Genomic DNA, 15,515 nt, shown 5'->3' with positions numbered 1-15,515 from the left:
TTGCATGCGATAGCAAAAGGGGCGTGGTTTATACTAATAGACAGTTTATCGCAATTTGCCCTAATTACCTATGCGAAGAGCTAAGTTAGCACAATTTACGATAACGTTTTCAGACCTGTTGTATTTCCTGCATACAACCACTGGGGAACGAGAGAGAGAGCGCGAGAGAGCCTAGCCATAAAGCAAATGTTGCTTACCTGTAACAGGTGTTCTCACAGGACAGCAGGATGTTAGTCCTCACATATGGGTGACATCACAGGATGGAGCCCAATCATGGAAAACGTCTGTTAAAGTTTCCAGAACTTTGACTGGCCCCTACTAGGCATGCCCAGCATGGCACTAACCTTGCAGCCAGCAGGGGTCCCCCTTCAGTCTTATTTGAAAGCTACAGGCAGTGCCGAAGAATAAAACAACAAAAGTTATGAACCCAACACCGTGGGGTGGCGGGCGGGTTTCGGGAGGACTAACATCCTGCTGTCCTGTGAGAACACCTGTTACAGGTAAGCAACATTTGCTTTCTCACAGAACAAGCAGGATGGTAGTCCTCACATATGGGTGAGTACCGAGCTGAGGATATCCGAACATGCACCAAATGTACCCAAAAGCGTGCAACAGGCACAACAACTGGGGTGGAATTTGGTAGAGGGCATCCTGAACCCCACCGGGCAGGCGGAAGGGTATTGGTACGTCACGTTGTAAATAGGTTACGAAGGACAGACTGGCCGAAGATGGATTCTTGTCTTCCGGCTTTGTCCAAGCAATAGTGGGCTGCAAAAGTGTGGAGGGAACTCCAGGTGGCAGCCCTGCAGATGTCAGGAAGTGGCACCGATCGTAGGTGTGCTACTGAAGTCACCATGGGCCTCACAGAATGTGCTTTAACACAGTCTTGAAATGGAATGCCCGCTTGCTGGTAGCAAAAGGATATGCAGTCCCGTCAACCAGGAGGAGAGAGTCTGCTTACCCACAGGCTTCCCTAACTTGTTTGGGTAGAAAGACAAACAATTGAGTGTTTTCCCTGTGGGTCGCTGTACGGTCTAGGTAAAACGCTAGAGCCCATTTACAGTCAAGGGTATGCAGAGCCTGTTCTCCTGGGTTGGCATGGGGCCTGGGAAAAAAGGTAGTTAGTATGATGGATTGATTTAGATGAAAATTTGAAACTACCTTAGGTAAGAATTTTGGGTGAGTGCAGAGTACCGCCCGGTCCTGCAGAAGTTTAGTGTAAGGCGGATAGGTAACTAGGGCCTGCAATTCACTAACTCTGCGAGCTGAAGTGACAGCCAAAAGGAAAATCACTTTCCATATGAGATATCGAAGTTTACAAGAGTGAAGAGGCTCGAATGGTGGTTTCATGAGTTGACCCAGAGCTAGATTCAGGTCCCAAGAAGGGACCGGAGAACGCAACGGGGGCTTGATGTGAAGCAAGCCCTTCAAAACACGTGTTACAAGGGGGTGTACTGATATAGAGACATCCCCGATACCTTTATGGAAGGCAGCTACCGCACTGACATGCATTCTAATGGAGGAAATCTTAAGACCTGACTGATAAATGCCAGAGATAGTCCAGAAATTTCGGGATTGGACAGGAAAAGGGATCAAGGGACTGAGAAGAGCACTATGACATGAACCTTTTCCATTTGTAAGAGTAAGCTTTTCTCGTGGAAGGCTTCCTTGAAGCAATCAAGACACGGGAAACTGGCTCAGAAAGGTTAAGTGGTTGAAGGATTAACCTTTCAACATCCATGCCGTCAGGGACAAGCTTGAAGATTGGGATGTTGTAGGCACCCGTCGTTTTGAGTGATCAGAAGCGGGTCCTTTCCCAATGGAATGTGCCTGCGGATGGAGAGGTCCTGAAGTATTGGAAACCACACTTGGCGTGGCCGGTGAGGTGCTATCAGGATCATGGTTCCCTTGTCCTGACGTAACTTCACGAGAGTCTTCGAGAGAAGAGGAAGTGGAGGGAATGCATAAAGGAGACCGGTTGCCCAAGAGAGGGAGAATGCATCTCTGGGTTGAGAGTGCTTGCTGCGAATGAGAGAGCAGTAGTTCTCCACTTTGCGGTTCTGTGGGGACGCAAAGAGGTCTATCTGAGGATATCCCCATTGTTGGAAGATGGAGTTCGCTACCGAGGGGTTGAGAGACCACTCGTGCGGTTGAAAGATGCAACTCAGCTTGTCTGCCAACACATTGTCCACGCCCGGTAAACAGGTGGCCCTGAGGTACATCGAATGGGAGAGCTTCCTCCCAAATCTGCGCAGCTTCCTGACACACAAGGAAGGAGCCTGTGCCTCCCTGTTTGTTGATGTACCACATTGCCACCTGGTTGTCCGTCTGAATCAGGATGACTTGATTTGAGAGGCAATCCTGAAAGGCCCAGAGAGCATATCTGATTGCTCGAAGTTCCAGGAAATTGAATTGGTGTTTGGCTTCCTCTGGAGACCAAGAGCCTTGTGTCTGCAGATTGGCTACATGGGCTCCCCACCCGAGGTTGGAAGCGTCGGTGGTGAGAATGATTTGAGGATTTGGAGCCTGGAAGGGCAATCCCTGGAGGAGATTGGTCTGATTTGGAGTGAGTTGGTTATGCGGACAATGGCTGACAGAGGCTAAATAGCTTGAGTCCATTGAGACTTCAGAGTCCAGTGCATGAGTCTCATGGCCAAGCGGGCCACTGGTGTGACGGACTGAGGATGCCATATGTCAGAGGTAAATGTCCTGGAGAGGTCCAGATAGATTCCGGATCTCAATCCAAATGAAAATTTGTGGCGTGACTTGAAGACTGCTGTCCATCAATGCTCTTCAAGAACTTGACAAAGCTTGAAAGGTTTGTAAAGAATGGTCTAACATTGCCAAATCTAGGTGTGCAAAATTGGTGGAGAGCTAGTCCAACAGATGCGCATTTATTTAATTATTGCCAAAGGTGTTTCCAACTAAGTATTGAATCATGGGCATGGGGGGAAGGGGAGGGGATACTTTTCCCCAACTGTATTTCAGTTTTGTTTTTTTGGATATGGATATGCTCCCTCCCCACTAAATAAAACATTTTTGGCCCAGAAAGAAATGGAATATGGTATGTTGATAAGTAGAAAAAAACATCTCATTTAAATGCATGCAAGTGACACTCATTGACAACAAAATGTGAAAAATATTCAATGAGGTGTAGACATTCTATACCTACAGTATGTAAAAAGGCGTTAAACATTTAAATATCTTCAACACGTATTAGAGATAGCTGCTTACATAGCAGCATAGTATATGATAAAGATCAATAGGCCCATCCAGTCAATTATTCCTATCCAAACTATAAGGATATATCTCAGCTATTAGCCACTTTAGGATATTGCTTGTCAAGTCTGTTTTGTCATCCTCGTGAGTCTCTACCATCCTGGATAGATGAGCATACAAATTTCCACAGTTACTCCGACACCCAGCAAGTCAATTTCCCATCCCATCTTACCACCAAGATTTTATAATAATCTAAATAGCTACCAAAGTACTGAGGCTGCTGCCAGAACATATGGCTGCCTACATCCTGGGACCCTGTGGGGTGGTATCTAGCCACCACTAACCTGCCAACACTGACATATGATCCTTCTTAGAAAGTTTTATGTTGGAAAAAAATAATTTTGTTGCACACACAAAACAGTAGATGTTGCACCCCAGTATTAGGGTTAAATATAAATAAACTAGCCGTTAAGCCCGTAACAACGGGCTCGGTCCGTTTCCTTCCCACTCCCTCCCCCTCATTCTCCCTCCTCCTTCACTCTCTCACCCCCTCCTCCTCCTTCACTCTCTCACCCCCCCCCCCCTCCCTCCCTCACCTCCCTTCCCCTCTCTCACACCTCCCTCCCCCTCTCTCACCTTCCCTCTCTCTCACCTTCCCTCCCTCTCTCTCTCTCACCTCCCTCTCTCTCTCTCACCTTCCCTCTCACCACCTTCTCCTCCCGCTCCTGCCGGCAGATCTCGGGGGGGGGGGGGGGGGGGGGGTGTCACTCCCGCGATCGCGCGCGGCGCTGCTTCTCCTGCCGGCAGATCTCGGGGGGGGGGGGGGGTGTCACTCGCGCGCGGCGCTGCTTCTCCTGCCACTCCTGCCGGCAGATCTCGGGGGAGGGGTGTCACTCGCGCGCGGCGGCGCTGCTTCTCCTGCCGGCAGATCTCGGAGGGGGGTGTCACTCGCCTCTGCTCCTCCTCCCGCTCCTGCTTCGCGGCCGCCGCCGCTCCTGCGGCCCCACCGCCATGTTTTTTGTTTCGGGCACGCACGGCTCTGACCAACGTGCTGGCCCGCACATGCGCGGTAGAGCTGCTCTCTACTGCGCATTTGCGGGCCGTCGGTCAGAGCCCATTTATAAGGTAGATAAAAACCTTAGATCGCCAGTTCTAAGAAAGAAGTAAAAAATGTAGGATATTTTCTTCATTTGGCCTCTTCTGCCTGGAACACATTTTATCAATATTCAACACATGCATGGCAAGAGAGTTTAGAAGAAATGGGAAATAGAAGAAATGTAACTCATGCTGTAAGTGGCAATAATAAAATTCCCTTTTAACAAATAAAATATCCAAATCTTCTCAAAGATCTATGTGTTTAATTCCTTCACTGTTAATCATGATCCAATTCTGATACATGGAAAAGCTGAATATAGTCATCTCGACCAATATACAATAACTAGAAAGAAGAATAATATGTATGTGTGTTTACCCACACATATACATATTGCTCTTCCTTCTAAAAAATGCACACAAAATAAGAACATTGAATTTACATATAACTAGTGCTGTTTGAAATATCTTATAGGACAAGAAATGTCTGAAATTTATGAATTTTACTTTTCAAACAATTAAATATAATCAAAGCAATTTGTTTGCATATCAGCCTCACCTTTACCTAAACTGCAAAACATTCAATATTTTTGGCTTATAAGATTTACTTTTCAGATAAAAATTTGATAACTTGGTTGATAACTCATGCATATTCATTGTGGTTTTCTTCAAAATCAGACTGGCTGGGTGAGCCTTGAGTACTAGGTTGCAAACCACTGGCCTAGATCAAACTAGACAAACATAGTAGATATACAGGTGCCATAAACCTGAGAAACCTCCTTTCCACATCATCCAATAAAACAAATCAATTAGTGCCTATTGTTTTTATTGGATAGGTGGATTTTGTGCATTTTTTAAAGCATTGTTTCTTGCCTTGAAGGCTTTCTGAAAGGTGTGTAATCAAATCTTGATTAAATAAAACTAAAAAAGTAAAAATGCCGTGTAGCTCCTAGGATTCAAATTTTTAAAGATTCTTTAATCAAGATGGTTGCTCAAGAAAAAATGCTTCAAGAAAAATGCTTCAGTGTGAACTAGAATGTAAACAATCATGAGTGCTATTTGAAAAATAAGAGGATAAAACTAAACACAATGTCACATTTTTAATTAACACAGGTAATTTAACAAACTCAGCTAAACCAGAAATATACTTGATAGAGCTACCCAAAATTTTTGTATAAAATTAGCAGAAGATAAAAGATGAAATTGCACTTAATTCTGAATTAATTCAGATATACTGTATCATTCCCATTTGTTGCTAAAGAATATTTACAGCATGGTTTAAGGTTTTCTTATGCCTTCTTTAAAAAAGGCTCATTCTAAACATCTATACATTCTGATTGACTTTAAATGTTTGGTCATCACTCAAAGTCCCCAAAACTGGATCTATCTATCTTGCTGATCTGTATCAGATTTCTTTGCATCACACAGTTCTAAAACAGGATTCACAAATCCTGCATATTCTGAATTGCCATTGTCATCCATTTCAGCACTAACAAAGTCATTCTCCCATTCCAGCCCATTTGAATCATCTGAGGCAGATGTTGGGTGACTCCCAGTTTTCTTGTTGCTATATTTTAGAGCAGCTCGCAGTATGTCCTCTTCTGTTTTAGAGCGTTCTCTCATTGGGATCATTCTGTTCATTCCTGTGATATAGGAGAAGATACACATGTGTACATATTATTGGTTAAAATACAGTGAATATATAATTTATGACTTAATTTAGGATAAATATCACCCAAAGTAAATATAAATTTACTGAAACTATTTAACATATCTTTCAACTACAATTTTATTTTTATTTCATTTTTTCCCAATTTCTTGTAAAACCACGATAATAAACATATATACAAAATACATTCAATCTATTGGTGAATAGGATGGTGTAACTGATGTGTTCACCATTAGATACGAGGTAGTTATTGAAGGAGGAGACAGTCTCTTCAGGTTCTATCTGACTTTAGACCAATTTGTGTTAAAGTACAAATATTGCTGAATGAGATGCAAACCCCTGGAAACAGTTTTGATCCCTGCCCTGCCTGGCTTATTAAGTCTTTAGAAGTATTAGCTGCCTATTTCACTGCTGTAATTAGCTTACCAAGAGTGATGCATTATTTGCATATTTTGAAATCCACTGTGGTCAGACTCATTCTGAAGAAATCAAATGTAGGTATTTCCGATTGTGCAGAGGCAAACCAATGGTCTCCGCCACCTGGGACCCAATGCATTTGTGTTGCCTCCCCTGCACCCCTCCCCTATCCTCTTTGTAGAAATACTTGCAGCCACAGAAAATCACACTAATACAAACCCCAGAAAAGAAATGAACTGACAAACTGTTAGCTATGGGGCAAAAGCTACTCTGCCTGTAGACAGGCCAACAGCATTTCCTTTGTCCCTTCCTTCTGCAGTACTGCAAGCAAATAAAAGCCTCTGATTAAGAATGAGATGGAGAGTTAAGGACTGATGTAAAATTCCTAAATTCTTATAAACTTTCCAATTTTTCCAATTCTGACCATCAGAAAAAACAAAAAAGGAAAAACCATTCCAAATTTGTCCTTTTTTCCAAACTTGCACACATCATTGCAGCTTCATTACAGCATACTGCCTAAACCAGTCAAAAACAGAGTAACTGACCACACATTAGAAAGAGAAAGAAAAAAGCTGAACAGTAAATCCCTGCCTGCAGTATAACACCGGAGAAATAAATAAAAATTGCATTTTCCCTGTACTGTAAAATAAAATACAGATGCACATTTCACAAAAATGATAGAGAAAATCAAATTCTTCCTATTTCCCATCTCAGACAAACAGAAGCAATAGCAATCTCACTTTACTAACCTCCTGCAGTCTTGCGCCCTCTCCCCCCGCCCAGTCTTGTTCCCTAGCCTCCTCTCCCCCCTTCCAGACTTCCCATCCAGATTCACATGCAGTGCAATAATGCAAAATCCTTATAAAACAAAATCAAGAAACATAAACCAATCATAACAGTAAACCATACTACTTAAAAACAGTATTTCAAAACAGGTCACAAAGAGCATCTAATAAAAAAATGATAAAAAAATAAACTTTAAACATTTCAAAAAAAAAAAATCAATAAAATATTTCAATACAATAAAACTAAGGATAAAAAAGTCCTCCTCGCCATACCTAGGAACTTTTGATTTTTAGTCACCCTGAGATGGTCCTGGATTAGTAGAGAGGAGGAAACACAAACTTTCTCCTGTTGCTCTCATATACACATGTTCATTTACACACACACACACAATCCTTTTATTTAGCATTTTATATACCGTTGTTCCATGTAAAGATTACAACAGTTTACAAAGTAACATTCATAGCTATAAATCAGCAAATAATGGTGGGTTACAGCGGTAGTATTCATAAATAGGCATTAAATTCTATCAAATAAACTGTTCCAAAACATATAAACTAAGAACTAGGACATCAAATAACAGATTTCACATATTAATCAGTATATTGTGTTGAGATTCTTACACTCTCATGTAATTTATTCTTCATGCTTCAATTAGTATCTCTTGTCCTTCTTGTTATTGTAGCTCTCTACATTCTGATGTTTTAAAGTTAGGTTATATGCATTTTTGAATAGTCATGTTTTCAGCTCACATTTATATCTCTATCTGGTATCAAAGCGTAATATCTCAGGTACAGAGTTCTAAAGCTTTGGACTCGCTATGGAAAACACATGATCTCTTATGTGTCAAATGTGTACTCCGTATTGTAGGAACAGTCAATAGTCCTTTATTTTGAGATCTCAGTGTTCGTTGAGGTGTGTATGGTTGTAATGTCATGCCAATCATACCAGTGTTATTGGAATGAATGATTTTGAATATTATTGTTCATACTTTATAGTATATTCAGGATTGTACTGGTAGCCCATGCAGAGCAATCAGCGAGGGTGTAATGTGATCAAATTTCCTAGATCCTAACAGAAGTCTTGCTGTGGCATTTTGTAATAATTGTAATGATTTTAAGAGATTGAGTAATAAGGAGTTACAGTAGTCTAGATCTGAGAAAATTAGAGTTTGCAATAAGTCCTCAAAAGTTAATGGAGGTTTCAACAGATGTAATATTCGTAACTTGGCGTAGTCTGTGTTCATTAATTTATTGATTGGCTTTTTCATAGTAAGGTTCTCATCTAGCTGGATACCCAAATCCCGTACTTGATTTGAGAGGGTAATTTGAAAATTATCCAGGACCTGAGCCAGTGGTTTAACTGTCAATGAGTTTCTACTTAACCAAATGATTTCAGTCTTTTTAGGATTTAATGTTAGTTTAAGTTGCAAAAGTTCTTGCTGTATTGCTTTCATATAGGTTGAAAGTGTCAATACTGTATTTTCAAAATGATTTGGAGAATGGGTTGTAAAACTATGTCGTCAGCATATGAGAAGAAAGTAATTCCTAAATCAGTCAGTAATTTACACAGTGGGAGCATATAAATATTGAATAGTGTTGCTGAGAGGTCTGAGCCTTGAGGGACACCTGTATTATTAAGGAAGGTATCAAATATATGATTGACAATGTGACTTGGCATGACCTATTAGACAGGAAAGAGTCGAACCATCTGAGAGAACACTACCAACGATCCCAATGTTTCTCAGCTGATGACACAACAGAGTATGGTCCACAGTGTCAAAGGCAGCTGTTAAGTCAATTAGCACAAGGAAATAAGATTCATCAGCTTCAAACCCTTGTAAAATAGAGTCCATTGATAAGAGAAGTAATGTCTCCATTGAACAATGTTTCCAAAACCAAATTGATTTGGGAAGAGAATACCTTAGTCTTCTAGATGATTTACAAGTTGGGATAATACTGCTTTTTTGAGTACTTTTGAGAGAAAAGGCAAATTGGATATTGAACGATAGTTGTCCCAATTATCAATTCTACCAGTTTTACTTTTTAGGATCGGCTTTATTACAGCTTGTTTTAACCCCTGTGGTATAATTCCTTCTGAGAGAGCATGGTTAATTACTGTAGTGATTGTCTGAGTGATATCACCATGTACTTGTTTGAAGGAGGAGGATGGAATTGGGTCACGTGGGTGAATAGCAGGATTTGATTTTGGCAATGATTTGACTAATTTCAAGATCAGTTACACTTTCAAACGCGGTCCACTTAACCAGGCCATGTGAATCTTCAGGTGCTTTTTTGGGAGAACAGATAGGGAAATGAGTTTTCAGCTTATAGATTTTGTCTAAGAAGGATGTGGCATATTCATTGCAAGTGGCCTTTGAGAAATTATAGTTTCTCAAGATGGAAGATGATGGGTCCTTAATTGTTTAATATCAAACAGCAATGTTGAGATTACTACCTGATAATCTCCTTTTCCTTAGTGTAGACAGATGGACTCAGAACGAATGGGATAGTATCCGCGTGCTAGCAGTTGGAGGCAGATCAGACGTCAGCACGGGGTATATATATCCCCACAGGAAGCGTAGCAATTTAGTAATCTTCCTTGCAAAAGCTGTGATGGAAATGTGTACTGACGCTCAGTGAAAAGTGAAACAGGATTCCCCTGACCGATTGATAGTAGCTGGAGACCGCCAGCATTCCCAACCGGAAGGCGTTGACACCTGGTAGAGTGTACGCTCTTATAAAAATAGATGACATGGCTTACCTTGCATCGGTGAAACCCATGTACACAGGCAGCTGGGCGGGATGCTGAGTCCATCTGTCTACACTAAGGAAAAGGAGATTATCAGGTAGTAATCTCAACATTTCCTGGCGTGTAGCCAGATGGACTCAGAATGAATGGGATGTACAAAAGCTTTACTCCCAGCCTGGGCGGGAGGCTGCCTGAGGACCATGTAATAGCGCCCTTTCAAATGCTGAGTCCTCCCTGGCCTGGACATCCAGACGGTAGAATCTGGAGAAGGTATGGAGGGAGGACCACGTCGCAGCTTTACAGATTTCTGCAGGCGACAGCATCCTGGATTCAGCCCAAGATGCCGCTTGTGCTCTGGTAGAATGAGCCTTGACTTGTAGAGGTGGAGCCTTCCCGGCCTCCACGTAAGCTGCTCTGATAACTTCTTTAATCCAGCGGGCGATGGTGGGCCGCGAGGCCGCTTCACCTTGCTTCCTCCCACTGTGCAGGACGAACAGATGGTCAGTCTTTCGTAGTTCGTGTGTCACTTCCAGATATCTGGGCAGCAATCTGCCAATGTCGAGATGGCGTAATAAACGGCCTTCTTCAGATTTCTTCAAACCCGCCGTGGTAGGCAAGGATATGGTTTGGTTAAGATGAAACAGTGAAACCACTTTAGGTAGAAAGGAGGGAACCGTACGAAGATGGATAGCCTCAGGAGTGATTCTGAGAAAGGGATCATGGCAGGACAGTGCTTGCAGCTCTGAGATGCAGCGTGCCGAACAGACTGCCAATAGGAACACCATCTTCAAGGTTAGAGAACGGAGAGACAGTCCCCGGAGGGGTCTGAAGGTGGATCCCGCGAGGAAATCCTAAACAAGATTGAGGTTCCATAAGGGCACAGGCCACTTTAGTGGCGGACGAATATGCTTGACTCCTTGCAGGAAACGAGAAACATCTGGGTGCTTGGCGATGGTCTTGCCATCCCTCCTGGGACCATAGCAAGACAGCGCAGCCACCTGAACTTTGATGGAGCTGAGGGAGAGACCCTTCTGAAGTCCATCCTGCAGGAAATCCAACACAATAGGGATTGTGGTCGCATGTGGATTGGTGCCGTGAGTGTCGCACCATGCTTCAAATACTCTCCAGATGCGAACGTAGGTGAGGGATGTGGAAAACTTGCGAGCTCGGAGAAGTTTATCAATCATGGGCTCCGAGTAACCTCTTTTCTTCAGTCTAGCCCTCTCAATGGCCAGACCGTAAGAGAGAATTGAGCTGGATCCCTGTGGAGGATGTGACCCTGACGTAGAAGGTCCCGGAGAGGAGGCAGGGGAAGAGGCTCCCCTGCCAGTAGTCTTCTCATGTCTGCGTACCAGGGTCTTCTTGGCCAGTCTGGTGCCACTAGAAGAACTAGGCCCCGGTGTGTCTGAATCTTGTGGATGATGGCGCCCAGCATCGGCCACGGAGGAAAAGCATATAGCAGAGTCCCTGGAGGCCACGGCTGGACCAGGGCATCGATTCCGTGTGAGAACGGGTCGCGCTTGCGGCTGAAGTACCTGGGTACTTGAGCATTGGACTTGTCTGCCAGTAAATCCATGTCTGGAATCCCCCAGTGATCCACAATCATCTGGAAGGCTGTGGGTGACAGCTGCCACTCTCCCGGATTTAGGCTTTCTCTGCTGAGGAAGTCTGCTGTAGTATTGTCCTTCCCGGCAGTGTGGACGGTGGAGATGTCCTGAAGATTCGCCTCTGCCCAAGTCATCAGTGGGGCGATCTCCAGAGATACCTGTCTGCTTCTGGTTCCGCCCTGTCGGTTGATGTATGCCACCGTGGTGGCGTTGTCGGACATCACTCTGACTGCTCTGTTCTTCAGTCTGTGAGCACATCAAAGGCATGCCAATCGGACTGCCCGGGCCTCTAGACGGTTGATGTTCCACGCTGACTCTTCTCTGTTCCACCGCCCTTGTGCGGTGAGTTCTTCGCAGTGTGCTCCCCAGCCGCTCAGGCTGGCATCTGTGGTGAGCAAGGTCCACGTGGGTGAGGACATCTTCGACCCCCTGCTCATGTGGTTGGACCGCAACCACCACCGCAACTGGGTCCGCATTCTGGCTGGCAGAGGAAGGTGCGTGGAATAGTTCCGTAGACGGGGGCTCCAACGAGAGAGCAGGGAGTGTTGTAGAGGTCTCATATGGGCCCTCGCCCAAGGCACCACTTCCAGGGTGGATGCCATGAGACCAAGAACCTGCAGATAATCCCAGGCTATGGGCCGACTGGCTCCCATCAAATACTGGATACGCTGCTGAAGTTTCAACTTTCTCTTGGTAGTGAGACTGACTGTGTCTGCCCGGGTGTCGAACTGTACTCCCAGGTATTCCAGGGACTGGGAGGGCTGTAGGCAGCTCTTGCTGAGATTGATTACCCAGCCCAAGCTTTCCAGAAGGGCGATTACTCTGTCGGTCGTCCGAAGGCTCTCCTCTCGAGATTTCGCCCTGATCAGCCAGTCGTCTAGATATGGATGGACCAGAATTCCTTCCCTCCTGAGTGCCGCTGCTACCACTACGACCACCTTGGTGAATGTCTGTGGTGACGTGGCCAACCCGAAGGGCAGAGCCCGAAACTGGAAGTGGCATCCTAGAACCTTGAAGCGTAGGTAACGCTGATGATCCGGATGGATCGGGATATGCAGGTATGCCTCTGACAGGTCTAATGCCGTGAGGAATTCTCCGGGCTGTACTGCGGCCTTGACGGAGCGCAGAGTTTCCATGCGAAACCTCGGTACCTGTAAGTATCGATTGACTGACTTGAGGTCCAGGACAGGCCGAAAAGTACCCCCTTTCTTGGGTACCATGAAATAAATGGAATAGTGTCCAGAATTCACTTCCCAGGCAGGTACTGGGATGTTGGCTTTCAAGGACAGGAGCCTCGCCAAGGTAGCTTCCAATGCTGCCTTCTTGTGTATGGGACATGAAGATTCCACAAACTTGTCCGGAGGGAGATGATGAAAGTCCAGATAATATCCCTCCCGGATAACGGCGAGGACCCACTGGTCCGACGTGATCTCGACCCATCTGGGGTAGAAGAGGGTCAACCTGCCCCCTATGGCTCCGTCCCCCAGATGAATCGGCAAATTCTCATTGTGAGGCACGGCCGGGACCCGAGCCCGGACCAGCCCCCCTCTTGTGCTGCTTGGTCCGAAAGGACTGATTCCTGGCCTGAGGACATGGTGCCTGGTAGCGACCCCTGTAAGGAACAAAGCGCTGGGAACTCCTGCCCCCTGGAGGGCCTTGGAAAGGCGCGCTGGCCCCTTCTGAACCGATCTTCCGGCAGTCTGGGCACTGGAGAGGCACCCCATGTACTGGCCAGTTTATCAAGGTCGCTGCCAAATAGGAAGGAGCCCTTAAAGGGCAATCTGGTGAGGCGTGTCTTGGAAGGCGCATCGGCTGACCATCTCCGGATCCAGAGCTGCCTTCTGGCAGCTACGGAGGATGAGATCCCCTTAGCTGTTGTCCGAACCAGGTCAGATGCAACATCCACGAGGAACGAAAGAGCGGACTCCATGTCTGCCGCTGGAGCGTTGTTTCTAACCTGTGACAAACAGGCACGCGTCACCACTGTGCAGCAGGTCGCGATCCGCAAAGATAGATCTGCCACCTCAAAGGTCTGCTTCAGAATGGCGTCCAGTCGGTCATGAGGCTCCCTGAGGGCCGTCCCCCCTTCAACTGGAATGGTAGTGCGCTTGACCACAGCGCTAATCAAGGCGTCCACCTGAGGGCACGCCAGCAGGTCCTGGATAGCCGGTGCCAGAGGATACATGCTAGTCAGAGCTCGGCCCCCTTTGAAGGAAGCCGCTGGTGCCGCCCATTCTAAATCTATCAGTTGTTGTGCCGCTTGTAAGAATGGAAAGTGGCGGGCTGTAGGACAAAGACCTTCCAACAGGGGGTTCTGTGCAGAGGGTACCGAAGCGCTGGGACCTGTAATATCCAATTCCGCCAGACACTAGGTCGGAGAGATCCTCTTTAGGGAAGAACCGCCTCATGGTTCTATATGGCTCAATCCTTGGGGGAAGGTCCCCCTCGTCCGGGAGTTCGGACTCGTCTGGTGAGACCTCCTGGTCCGATTGATCCGGACTGTCCAGCGGCGGGAGGTCCCGCTCACGATAAGGATGTGAGGGTCCAGGAACAGGATCCGCAGGAGCTGCCACCGCAGCAGCAGCAGCCGCAGCCACCGCAGGAACCGCAGGGCCTGGACGGGAAGCCGTTTGCATCTGGACGAAGGCATGAATCCCCTTAAAGAGATCCACCCAGGAAATTGAAGCAGCCTCTAATCGCTGGGGTACAAGATCCCCCGGGATTCCCGATTGGTTGAGACTGCCCCCTAAATCCGGGGTAGCCCCTGGGGAACTGTCAACAAATCACGGCTGAGACCGGTCCTGGCCCGAGGGTCCCACGGCCTCCTCGCATTGGGCACATAGGGAGTCTGGCTCTTCACTGCGCGTGGCTCTAAGCTGGCATGCAGAGCAGAGGCCAAGGGCTTTAATGCCTGAGGCAGGCGGCACCGCCGCTGAAGACGCTGCTGCGTTTTGATCCATTGAAAAATATGCGCTGAATGCTTAATACAACAGGCGCGCAATAATAATAATATGCGGCAGCAATAGGCGCTTAATACAACAGGCGCCCAATAATAATAATATGCGGCAGCAATAGGCGCTTAATACAACAGGCACACAATAATAATAATATGCGGCAGCAATAGGCGCTTAATACAACAGGCGCACAATAATAATAATATGCAGCAGCGATATGCGCAATATAGTCTTAGCAATAGGCGGCCAAGAAAACAGCCCAATTGTATGCAATATGCCCTCAGCAATATGCAATTAGCAACACATGCACTATGACTGTAAATAGGCTTTCAGCAATAAGCAGTTAGCAATATACGCTCAAAGGCATTCAATAGGCTTTCAGCAACATGCGGTTAGCAATATATGCGCAATGGCATTCAATAGGCTTTCAGCAATAAGCGGTTAGCAATATACGCTCAATAGCATTCAATATGCTCTCAGCAATAGGCGGTTAGCAATATATGCTCAATGGCATTCAATATGCTCTCAGCAATAGGCGGTCAGCAATACACGCTCAATAGCATTCAATATGCTCTCAGCAATTGGCGGTCAGCAATACCCGCTCAGTGGCAGCCAATATGCATTCAATAACAAGCGGTTAGTAATACACGCTCAGTAGCATATGCTCACAGAAATAAGGCAATAAACGCACAAGGAGGAATAGAGCCGCGCCTATTACTGGCGCTCAATACCTGAACAAGGCCCCAAAATGGCGTCCTCCACGGCGTGCCACGCCACCGATCCTCTGTTCCTCGGAGACCAGAAAGAAGAGATGTACGCCTTACCTGATCTTCGGCGCTTCCCGGCTGGAACCTGGGCGGTCTCTGGCTGCGGGGGGAGAGGGCAAGTACCTTCACCGCCGCGTTTGAGGATATGCACCCGCTGCCTCGTCCACGACGGGACCGAGGCGCCTCGAAGCCTCACCCGAACCTCGCCCGGGGGCTGTGTCCCTGCTGCGATTCGGCCGGACTGAGGACTTCCACC

At 46.2% G+C, this 15,515-nt stretch overlaps 1 protein-coding gene across 1 annotated transcript in view; it reads right to left on the bottom strand.

Annotated features, from left to right (window-relative positions):
* Positions 1–4,557: 4,557 nt before the first annotated feature.
* The window catches only part of AP1AR (adaptor related protein complex 1 associated regulatory protein), a 152,938-nt gene continuing 141,980 nt past the window's right edge, over positions 4,558–15,515 (bottom strand). The window contains exon 10 of the mRNA XM_029596193.1: positions 4,558–5,954. Within this exon, the coding sequence (XP_029452053.1) occupies positions 5,695–5,954 (260 nt within the window). The 3' untranslated portion in view covers positions 4,558–5,694. The remainder of the gene's footprint in view (positions 5,955–15,515) is intronic.

Source organism: Rhinatrema bivittatum, chromosome 1 (assembly GCF_901001135.1).
Source record: "Rhinatrema bivittatum chromosome 1, aRhiBiv1.1, whole genome shotgun sequence".
Classification (NCBI taxonomy): domain Eukaryota; kingdom Metazoa; phylum Chordata; class Amphibia; order Gymnophiona; family Rhinatrematidae; genus Rhinatrema; species Rhinatrema bivittatum.
The sequence above is the reverse complement of the archived record's forward strand: the minus strand, read 5'-3'. Positions and strand labels throughout refer to the sequence as shown.